This window comes from Pelodiscus sinensis, chromosome 20 (genome assembly GCF_052426305.1).
Source record: "Pelodiscus sinensis isolate ZL-2025 chromosome 20, ASM5242630v1, whole genome shotgun sequence".
Lineage (NCBI taxonomy): Eukaryota > Metazoa > Chordata > Testudines > Trionychidae > Pelodiscus > Pelodiscus sinensis.
In genome coordinates, this window is record NC_143071.1 from 10,526,484 (window position 1) to 10,538,829 (window position 12,346).

A 12,346-nucleotide genomic window follows, 5' to 3' on the forward strand; every position below is an offset into this window, starting at 1 on the left:
CTCCCACATTCATGACTAATGAGCTATGTTAATTTCTATGCATTACTGGCTTTGTTTTCCACCACTTTTATCTCACACCATGAAAAGCAGTGTGCCTAGATGGCAACCCAGGATTCAGAAAATGATTTAATAATTTACATATAAAAAGATACATTGTTAAAAAAAAACACAGTCTTGACAATGGGGAAATTATTTTCTGTAACACATTATGTATGAGCGAAGAAGAGTCCTGTGGCACCTTATAGACTAACTGAAGTGTAGGAGCATAAGCTTTCGTGGGCAAAGACCCACTTCGTCAGATGCCTGCATCTGACGAAGTGGGTCTTTGCCCACGAAAGCTTATGCTCCTACACTTCAGTTAGTCTATAAGGTGCCACAGGACTCTTCTTCGCTTTTGCAGATTCAGACTAACACGGCTATCCCTCTGATACATTATGTATGTTTTCTTCTACCTTAGATCTTCACTTATCAGTGGGGGGAAAACCCACTTCAAGAGAAAATGGGTATGTACTTTGCTTTTAAAATATTTTCCCATAATTATTTTTAAACATATAAGTACAAGTAAATGTCTGAAAGGCCATGTTTAGCCTTAATATAGCTTTATACATATCCACTGTATGGTACTCAATTGTGAATCCTCTCAATGGCCCTGCAACCTGAGTAAGTAGGTATTATTCCCATTTTACAGATTGGGAAGCTCAGACTCACAATGGCTAAGTGACTTGCGCCATGCTAGAAGCCAATGAGTGACAATTGGGATTAGAATGTAGAAGTTCCCGATCCCCAATTTTATACTCAGTCCAGAACCCATGCATATGTGGGCATGCATGCTCTCTCTCAGAAGAACACAGCTATGAGAACACAGCACAGTGAATTGCTCTGAACAGAACCTCACTTTTTGTCTGCTTTATGATTACCATTATTTTATTTTTAATAGTATTATTTACTTTTATTAACACTTACTTTATTCTCAGACTACAAAACGTTACCTGTGGCGATGTGGAATGAGTATCACGTCAGTGCTTGGCTAGAGTCCATTGGAATAAAAGAGGAATATGTGAAAAAGCTAAGGGAAGTAGAAGTAACTGGTCCGGTGCTTAGAAAAATAAATGAATCTTTCCTCAAAAACATTGGTATGAAAGAAGGCCAAATCTATGTACTTATATGTGAGAGAGATGAACTTTTGGAATATTTGAGCAAAAAAACAAGTGCAGAGCAAGCAGAAAATCCCAGCTTTAAGGCTACAGAAATTTTGAGTCACCCTGGTAGCACAACTCATGCTCAGAAAAAGAAAGTGAAAGCCAAGAATTCCAATATACCTGCAATGACTAATGTGCCCGCTGAAAAGAGAGAGAGTAGCACAAAAACCAACCAAATCACAGGGCCTAAAAATGTAGCAAGTTGTCAAGCAACATCTCACCAGAACACAGCTTCAGAAATAGACATCTCTGGTACAGTAGAAGAGTCTAGGAGGGAAGAGACAGAAAAATCACTGTCTGCTCTTATCAAATCAGAAAATGGAACAAGTCATTCAGTGCATAAAAAAAGAGCCCAAGCTTTAACTCTCAGCAGATTTCGACCATTTGGTACTCAAGATATTAATTTTAAGTATGTGAAAAACACAGTCTTATCTCCTGAAACAGGAGTCATTGATTTGATCACTCCTTGCCACGAATACAAATCTTTTGTTATTGCTGCAGAGCTCGACCAGCCACGGCTGCAAGCAAAGTTTGCCTTCGAAGTGATTCGATTTGCCTCAGCCTGCATGAATATCCGAAGTAATGGAACGATACACTTTGGTGTCATGGACAGGTTTGAAGGTGACAAGGATTATGAACATGGGCAGATAATAGGGGTTCCAGTTAGCAACAGAGACATCTATGTTGATGCCCTGGATAAAAACATTGCAAAATGTTTCAGTGCATCTGACCAAGAAGCTGCAAGGAATTGCATTCGCCCTCCTGTTTTTACTGAAGTGATTGAGAAGGACACTGCAGACCAGAGCTTTGTTGTGGAGGTTGACATTGAACCATCATACAGTACAGTGAAGGGGAAGATTTTTGAAGTATGCTTACCTAGATTTAATGAAGAAAGCAATAAGACCATCTATGAAAAAAAACCAGTTCTCTATCAAAGACTTAATGCCAAATCTGAACCTGTAAAGAATGAAGAACAAACGGATTTTACTCTGGGTTCACAAGAGAGGGATGTCAGAAGAGAAATGGCCGAGTCCTCTAGTAATGAGGATGCTATGGAAATATCCCAAAATTTAGGGCGTAAGTTATTAGTCCTATTAAATGATGGCAAGAACTATATAGATGACTACCTGAGTTACATCCTTGTCACAAACAGATGGGGAAAGGAAGATCTTAAGTCTATCAACTTTTTAATGCGCATGAATATTTTCTGTGTATTTGATTTTGATGAGGATTCCAGTGTATCGGGTTTACATGCCAAATACAAAGAGCACCATACAACAAATTTGCATTTCTTGCAAAATTATGCCAATGAAAACAAGATGAACACCACCGAATTTAAAAAACATTTGGGCCTAGATGATTATACCACCTGGATATTTTGTAATGGACGTAGTGACTTCCATGGGGATGAAAAACCTTGTGATGACAATACTTGGATTAGAACGAAAAAGAAGTATCTTAAGAAAGCTGTTTCATTTATCTGTGATGAAATCCTTCCAAAGGGATCTTTTATGGTACTTTTCCTCCTGTTCTCACCTGTGGAGAAGCCCATGGTAGATACCTTCCAGGAATTCTATACAGAAATGAATGGTATGGATTATATCATATGCATTGCAGAGTCTAAAGAAAATTATGGGAAGTGGGCTAACCTAGCTCAGGCATCTTGCAGCATTGAGACACTAGAACAGAGGAGTATTGTGGGCATGAAAGTAAGTCACATAGATACCACTATTCAAGACATGATGCCTTCTACAATATGTCCCAGACATTTACCAGTTTCTACAAAAGGTCTGTGTGCACTTCCAAAACTGGAAGAAGAGAAAATGTTTTCCCTTGAAATTTTGTGTACAAATCAATGTGATGATATCAAACAGGATTGTCTGAGCGCAAAAGAAATACAAGAGATAGAACGGACATTTTACCAAGGGAGAAAAGTCATCTGGAAAAATTTCTGGCTTGCTGATAAAGGGAGCGGTGGAGAAGTCATTGAACGTGATGCATGCAAAGAGGTTCATAACATCTTAGATGACATTTTGTATGGAACCAGAATTAGGTATTCTGTGGCTAAAATAAAAATCTTTCATCAACCTGGAAGTGGAGGAAGCACCATTGCAAGGCAAGTTCTATGGAAAAGACGAAAGGATTTAAGATGTGCTGTGGTCAAATCCACATACCCAGTTGCAACTGTCTGCCAGCATGCAGTTAATTTTAGAGAATATGATGAAAACGACGTGAAGAATTCTCTCCCGGTCCTCCTCCTGGTTGAAGACTATGACGAAGATTATTTAGAAGAATTAAAATATGATTTAACGGATGCAATGGCAGCTCGAAGAAGTCATTTTTCCAAGCCTTGTTTCATCCTTATGGGTTGTAAGCGATCTAACGTCCCTGAAAAGCTTTGCAAAGCTTCTCCCCTTGATACAGTTGCTGTCACTCACAAACTGACAGACAAAGAGAAACACCTGTTTAAAACCAAAATTGAAAAACTTAAAAAGCAGAAAGACTTCAAACCTGAATTTATTCTGACATTTGTCCTAATGAGTGAGGAGTTTAATGAAACGTATGTGAGGGAGTTTGTAGAGCATTTGTTGCAAGGCATAGACCCTTCTTCCCTTGTTACTAATTTAATGAAGTATGTTGCTTTGCTCAATTCGTATGTACACAATTCATACATTTCATTGTCACACTGCGAGGCTTTTCTAGGGCTGGGGGCATATACCGAAAAGAGACTGAGAGAGTATGATTTTAAAAATAACTTAAGTGAACAGGCAAGACTTATTTTCATTGAATTAAGAGCACACACCACTTATATTTCATGTATCCATATCATACATCACCTGGTTGCTAAGGAAATTCTGCATCAGCTCTTAGGAGATCAGCCTCAGAGTCAAATTGCTATGAATCTTCTCCAGGAAAAATCACTGTTACACCATAGATTTGGACAAGAAGAGTTTATAAAGTTCATCAGAGATCTGTTCATACGTCGCGACAAGAAGAGCAGGGGAGACAATACTGACAGCCTCTTCTCACCATTCATTGAGCATGTTTGTAAGGTTGAAAATTCTGAAAAAGCGATAGAGGTTTTAAAAGCTGCCTATGAATGCCTGGGAAAAGATGCCTTCTTTGCCCAGCAGCTTGCTCGACTGCATTATAATTATGAAAGATTTGAGGATGCAGAATTTTGGGCTAGGGTAGCCAAATCTCATTTGCCAAATGATTCCTTTATTTTGGATACGGAAGGGCAAGTGTACAGAAAATGGTTTAGTTTTACCGTGGACAGAAAGACAGATGAGCCCACTCCTGATGAAGTCATTCAGATGATAGAAATTGCTCTTAAAGCTATGGAATGCTTCAGGGCTGCACAACAGGCTGCAAAGGCAGAGATTGACAGCATGAATAACGCTGGTTACTTTGGCGAGGTTGAAGTGGGATGTCGTCTACTAAAATTTCTGTCTACTCTTAAGATATTTCCCAGAAACCCTCAAAGGGAGCATTCTGAGCTTGTGCATTATTTGCTAACAGATTACATTCCTGAGGAAATTAGAAAACCGTGGGGAAAGCTTCACAGTCGTTTAAAAGGCTTACGCCAGAACATTTATGATGCTCTAGAATGGATTTCGGAAGATCTCTGTTACTTCCAAACAGATAAAAACCAGAACAAAGAAAATGAGGCCGAGGAAAAGGAAGAACAAGTTTACAATCCCAGAAGGTGGTTGAAAAGACAGTCCGAGGTGTATGCCAAATTCTTTACCTCAGACTCTCTTATTGTGGTAAAAAATTCTCGATCTGAAACCCAGCTAGTCAAACATATGAACATTTATAAGTATGGTGGTGGCAGCATCTCTACCATTCTTTCATTATTGTCAGATTCAAAGGATGAGAGGTCAGGTAATAAGCTAGAAAAAATAATTAGCTTATACCCAGATAATCCAGAGAAAGAAATCTTGGAGGACATTGATCTCATCAATTACATTTTGTCTCACATCACATTAGCATGTGTATCTCCTGGATCTTCCAAACTTCTTCCACTTCAAACACTTAGAGAACTCAGCAGTAGATTCTTTAAACTGAGAAGAACAGCTTTTCCAGCAAGTGCCCATTTTTTGCTCACTTTATTGTACTGGCCAGATGATGCATTAGACAGAGAATCTAATCCAGAGAAAGACGATATTCTCATATCTGCGCTTCGATCCATGAAGCACTTGTATGATGTCAAGATGAAAAACGTTGCTCCAAGGAAAAAGAGAATCTACACACATTTTTTCCTGGGAAAAGGCAGTGGTGTAGGCAAGATTGTGCATCGAACTAAAATTGATAAATTAATAAAGGGCTCCTTAGATGAACGACGAATGAAGTGGCTATATGGAGATGTATGGAAAATAGGTGAAGTTCATAGTGTCTTAGAAAGAGTGATTGGCTGGACAGAGAATGGAAAAGTATTTGCACGGGGTCACGCTGGGCGGATTCATATTTTGCCTTTGCATTTTGATTCAGTGCCTCCAGGAAATGAAAATGTGACATTTTACTTAGGATTTTCATTTAGTGGGCTTGTTGCCTATGACATTCAGGTAAAAATATAAAACAATCTGCTCCAGAAAATAAGGTGCTTAGTACATTAAGTTGAAAGTCCCATTGGACTCTAAGAAAATGTTGCATGATTTTAAAAGTTTTTTTCTGTTACATTCTTAAAATTAACAGACAGCAAAAATAAGTCCAGTTGTCCAAAATGAATAATAAATCTTCCTCTTAGAGCAAGTACAACCAAGACTCTGATATAATCTTGATGTCAACTGCCATATGCAGTCTTCAAGTCCTTGATTTGTATCTGAATACTTTGTTTCAATGCAGCTGTCATTATTCAATTCCCTCTCAGACAATTTTTAAGCTATTTCCCATTAGAAAGGGCAAGGAAATTGGATATTCAACACAGAGAGACTTCTTTCCTTATTTGTGTATTTGTATAAAACTGAAACGGTATGTTAAGTTTTCATATCAATAACAACAAATCTAGAAACAAATTATGAGCCAGCCCTTATGGGAGGAAGATGGTGATGGAACTATTCCAATATCTAGAATGCTATGAAACCCTGTAAAATCTCTAATCATGGTAATTGTTTTTGATCTATTAACCTTTGCTTTTAAAAGTAACTTGCTTCATCAGTTATGAGCCATCAGCAGACAATGGAACCTCTTAGTATACTTTTTAGATTGCTTTACATTTATATTAGTTCCTTTCACTCACAAGTACAATAATAATTATATCTATGAGTTTAACAGCATTAATGGTCAACAATAGATTAAGTAAGGAAGTGAAGAAAAATCCTGTATCTGATTTTAACTACTGGTGGAATTTCAGGAGAAAGACTGAATGGAAGTTGAATTTGGGTTGATCTAACAATTCTGTTGTAACCGTCTCTGATTTCTATGCACAATACCAGGGAACTGTAATGTCAAGTTTCATTGTTGTGTTGTGTTTTGTTTTCAGGAGGGTGGGGCAAAAGCGAATAATCTTATCAATATGTAGCCAAATTCAACACTAGACCGTATAAACCAACTTTAGTGACAGAAATACTAATATTTACAGCAGTTTGTGGGAAGTAGATTCCAGAGTAGTTAATACAATAAATTTATTTTCCTTTTTGACTTAGTAAATGAATTACTGGAAGATACAAAATTGTCTATACGTAATTGCAACCTATAATTTGATTTGGATCTTTTCAGGGAAAGTAAGAAGGAAGATTATGTTTTAAGGTGACCAATATCAAATACTTATTTATATTACTATGTATAGATAGGTATGTTATCACAATATTTATTGTATAAGGAAGAAGCTAGTACTATGATAATCACATAGGGTGCATCTACACTGCATCGTAAGTCAAAATAAGATACGCAATTTGAGCTATGCAAATTGTGTATCTTATTTCGATGCTATTTCAAAATAGCTTATTTTGTCATTTATTTAGAAATAAAACACTATTCTGAAATGTCCCATACACCTCGTAGAATGAGGTTTACTGGGATGTTGAAATAGCGAGACCGAAATAACGGACTTGCTGTGAAGATATGGGGATAGCTATTTTGAGATACTCCGGTATCCCAAAATAGCATTGCAGTGTAGAAGTACCCATACAGACTAATTTTGTGTGTCTTTTTTTTCTGTATTTAGTTTTTCTAAATTTTAGAATTTTCAGAATTTTCTTTTTATTTTTAAGTTTTATTGTGATGCTTTTTGGCTTTTGCACATTGGCCCATGACTAACTCATGGAAGCATAAAAATATAGAGCTGAAAGGAACTTTGAGAGGTCATCTTTTCTAGCCCTCCAGGCTAAGGCAGGAACATGTGAAACCAGACAATCCCTGACAGGTGTTTGTCCAACCTGTTTTTAAAAACTTCCAAAGATGGGGATTTCACAGACTCCAGTGGAAGCTTGTTCCAGAGCTTATCTAATCTTATAGTTAGTATGTTTTTCTTAATATCTAACTTAAATCTCCAGTGCTGCAGATTAAGCCCATTACTTCTTGTTCTACTTCCAGTGGACACGGAGAACTTTTGATAAACTTTCTCTGCCATATTGTAGATAAATAGTAGTATAATGTTTTATAGAAACTTTGTATTAAGCACTTTTTCATATAACTTTATATCATTTTCATATAACTTTGTCTTAAGGATTTTCATATAATTTTGTAAGTCTTTTTATAATGTTATAGTCATTAGGAATAGTTAAGGTACAGAAAATATCTTTGTATTAGAAGTAGAATAGATCTCTCCACTTTTGCTTGATTGCTCTGTTGAATGAGGTGTGAATGAATAAAGTGTGGAAGGAAGCACCTCCGAACAACTGCAACAGTTGGAGAAGGGAATAGGACCAGATCCAAGAATAAGACCTGTCAGATGGACTCATTGAGAAAGATCAGACATATTGACAGCCTTGGGAGTCATAAGCAAGCACCTTCTTTGGAGGCAAATTCAAAAACTCTCTTTGAAGATGAACGTGGCAGTATGAAGGACGACATAGAAGTCACCAGAAGAAGTCACCAGAAATGACTAAGTGACGCAGCTAAAGATGACTAATAGAGGGAATACATGAGAGGGAAGCTACTATAAATGTGGGGTGTCTTGCAGAGGACCCTGAGTCTCATCAACATTGGAGCATTGATCCAGATCGTCAGAAGCCTGGCTCCTCCCCTCCCCATCTAACTCACCTAGCCAGTGAAGTTAAGGGGAGCGATTAGTTGGTAACAACAAGTGTGTGTGTGTGTGTGTGTGTGTGTGTGAGAGAGAGAGAGAGAGAATGTAATTTATCATATGTATATGATAGTATTGATTGATATACGTATTACCAATAAATGTGGCATTTTGCCTTACCCTCTGCAAAAGATCCCGTGCAGTTCTTTAAGCACAATATCAGTGTTGTATATTAGCACAGTACCATAACTTTTCAGTACACATCATTTGTTGTATAGTACCAGGCAAACTAACAGTGAAAGTTATCTCTATTAAATAACCAAAACCAAGAAAGCAACAAAACATGCAATGGTTTTTGTAGAGAAAAATATAGTACAGGTTCAACCTCTCTAGACTGGCACTCTCTGGTCTGGCAACATCCATGGTCCGGCATGATTTTAATTAGCAGGATATCCAATTATCATGGGTATGACCAGGTTTCCCATGGTCCCATAAAGTTTGTTTACAGCCTTCAGTCCTGGTTCTCAGTGCTCTGTGCTATTGTTTAGCTGTAATTTACTCCTAAATGTCTTCTAAGACTCAATAATCAGGGGAAATGTTTACATTGCTGGTAGATAATATTGACCTCCTATAGTTCAGAAAATTCTCTGGTTTGGCACTAGTCAGGTCCCAAGGGGCCGGACTAGAGAGGTTCAATGTGTAGTTTGAAGAGTTAAAAAAAAGCCAGAATAATCATTAACATTTTGGCATTTGCCTGTGGCAAGGAAAGTTAGAAAGGAAGTTCTAATACTGTGGAAGCCCAAATTCTTTAAGAAGCTGTACAACTTACTATCACATACTCCTGTTGCTTAATTTTAGGATTTACATATGTACTGACTTCATAATATCATTTGTTTGAACATATATAGTTCTTATATTTTAACTTGTTAATTTTGAAAAGGCAGACAATTCAGCACAAGAATCTTAATGGTATGGATTCATTGTTTTTATTGCACTTACTACGATACAGTGACTGCTATAAAGAATTCTTGAAGTTTGCATTTTGGTTCTTCTAAAATTATTGCATGGTTACGACCACACCGAAACATCCATGGAAGACTGAAATATCACTTGCTCTTAGCTTGGCAAACAAAATTTACTAGAAACTTCAGTTGAGTTCTCTCTTAACAGATACAAAGCAGGATAGTTAGATGAAAGGTGTCCTAAAAAAGAAAGGCTACATATAGACTGCAGTCTTCTTTTGGAAGAAGCTTTTCGGGAAGAGATCTTCCGAAAAAACTACTTCTGAAAGAGAGCGTCTACACTGGCCAAGGACATCAAAAAACCAATCTGCTTTTTCGAAAGATAGCGTCTAGACTGCTTGGATGCTATCTCGCATATAAGGCCACCCGGAACCAGTTCAGCCAGGGCATCGGGGGTGGCTGGATGTGCCACCTCAAGTGCAGGGACCTCGTCAGACTTGGGGTTGGGTGGGTCCTAGGACCACGAGGAGGGGGGACTGGAGCAAGATCAGGGATGGCTGGAAGGGTCAGGGGAAGGAGGCATGGGCATCACTTGGGGAGGGGGCATGCAGACACTGTCGCTGAGGCGGTGCACTCCTCTGTGAGCAGTGACCAATAGTCCTCGGGCCAGAGGAGGGGGATGTCCCGGGAGCAAGGCCATGTGTGGCCTGCACAGCGGGCCCTGCCTCAAAGAGGCCCTGAGGTGCCCAGGGGACCATGCTTCCCACTTTTACCTCCCCCGCCACAGCCCACAGGCAAGCAGGCAAGGGAAGTGTCCGGCCATAGTGGGATTCCCCCATGAGCAGCGCAGGAGCCGGGAGCAGCCTGACCCTCCCTGGGACCAGCACACACACAGCTGCGCCTGGCAGTGCTGCCTGTGGGAGTGGGTGCTGCTGCTCACATGCAGGCATGCCCATGTGCTGTGTGCGGCACTCCTCAGTGTGGCTGGGGTCATGCCTGCTCCCTTGTGCCCAGCCTGCTTCCAACCGTGGCAAGTGGTGGGAGGGCGTCCAGACGTGTGTGTGGAAGCAGGATCCTGGGCATGCTCAGGGGGCTAAGTCCGTGCTGAATCCGTGTGGTGCACACTAATGCTAAGTCCGTGCTGAGTCCGCGTGGTGCACACTAATGCTGCACGTGATTCCACGTGCATGGACTGCAGCATGATGTCCTGCCCTAGCAGGCTCAGCAACGCTTGCACGCACCCCCTCTCCCCACCTGGTGCTCGCCTCCCCCGCCCTGTGTGTGTGACAAACTGAGACCACTCACCTGAAGAGCCCTCCCCGGTGTCAGACGATGCTTGGGAGACATCCTGGCTCGTGGCAACCAACGCCAAGCACAGCGTGACAGTAGCCATCTCCTCCTCCTCCTGCTGCTGCTGCTGTCCCTTGTCCTCCTCCTCCGCCGTGACCTCTAGCTGGGCAACGACAGACATGTTGAGCCTAGAGTCCACAACAGGTGGGGAAATGGCATCCCCACCCCCTAGGATTTGGTGGAGCGCTGCATAGTAGGAGCAGATGTGGGGTCCTGCCCTGGAGCACAAGCTGCGCTCTCTGGCCCTCACATAGCCCTGGTGGAGCTCTTTCACCTTACTCCGGACCTGTTCTAAGGTCCGGGGTGGGTGTCCGCACTCTGCCAGGGACTCGGCCATCCAGCCATAAATGTCTGCATTGTGGCATTTGGGATGGAGATCCTGTAGTGTCTCCTCCTCACCCACAGTTCGAGGAGGGACAGGGTCTCTGCTCCAGATCAGGAGGGTGTCCGCCTCTTGGTCCCCCTGGGTGGGTTCTGGGAGCCCTGCTCATACTCCCTGCGAGCACGAGGGAGGTCTTGAGGGCATTTGGCTCCACCATGGGTGAACAGGCCTGTGGCAGGGCAAGCTGCATAATCAGGGTGCTGCTCCAAGGCTGGCTTCCTGCCACAAGACTTGTCCAGAGTGCCTGCAGCTTTAAGAGGAGCCAGGAGACAGGAAACTATAGAGTTGTGATTACTTTGGATGGAGTGGCCACCAGGGCACCTGAGTTATTTCCTGGAGGCCTCTGCTTCTGAAGGAAAACTCTCTTCCCCATCCACACACACCTTTTTCCAAACTAGCTCTTTTGGCACAGGTGTTCTTCCTTGTAGAAAGAGGATTACCACTGTTGGAAAAAACCCTCTGTTCTTTCAATTTTCTTTTGAACGAACGTGATTGCAGTGTGGATATAATGCAAGTTTTTCCGGGAAAAACAGATGGTTTTCCAAAAAAAACCTTCTGTAGTGTAGCCGTAGGCTAAACGACATCAGTTGTTGACTAGTTAGTATAAAAGCAACTGCCAGATAAGCGCCTAGTTTCCTGTAAGCACTGATGAAGCCCCAATACGCTGTTCAAAGTTTGTGAGATGAAAGCTACAAAATGGGATTGGTACAAAGGGCATTTTAAAACCATCTTATTTAATTTTACCTTACTATCAAAAATCCACAGTGCATGCGCCACCCAGCCTCCCACTGCAAAAGTGCTACAAGCGTCTCAGGGGATTTAAACTGTAGTAAATTTTAAATTCTCTTGGTAGAGACATGAAAGGGTTACACAGCTGGGGACGTGGAAGTTCTGAAGAATCTGTCCACAAATCCGGGAGAGCAAGGAGAGCGCAGTCATTGTGCACAGACACAATGAGTCTGTGAACAAATGGGCTCTGGCCCATTAAGGGGCTGTTAGTGACACCTCTCCCCCGAGGAGCTGTCCCTCCAGAATACATCTCTCACTCCTTGGTCTCATTGGTTACTTTATACCTTTCTCCTGCTACCCAGCGTTATAAAGCAGACCAGGCAGGAAGGACATGGCCACGTTGACACTATGCCCAGATGTGGCACGATACCTTTCCAACTCTGCTGAGCCTGCCCCAGGAAAGGCACTGATGGCATTCTGTGTTGGTTCGTGTTGCACCCGCAAAGCTCATTGACAGATGCTTGTTTCTTCTACT

General features: G+C 41.1%; 1 protein-coding gene across 2 annotated transcripts in view; it reads left to right on the forward strand.

Moving 5' to 3' along the window:
* LOC102457124 (sterile alpha motif domain-containing protein 9-like) overlaps window positions 1-12,346 on the forward strand; it is a 225,967-nt gene that overhangs the window by 5,450 nt on the left and 208,171 nt on the right. The window contains exons 2-3 of one of the 2 annotated variants that reach the window (XR_012896892.2): window positions 458-503; window positions 975-6,543. Coding sequence is in view for 1 of the 2 variants with exons in the window: in XM_075903868.2 (XP_075759983.2) it covers window positions 500-503; window positions 975-5,779 (4,809 nt within the window). In the remaining variant the exon portion in view is untranslated. Of the gene's footprint in view, window positions 1-457; window positions 504-974; window positions 10,750-12,346 lie in introns of those variants that run through there. The other variant, XM_075903868.2, reaches the window with a different exon arrangement.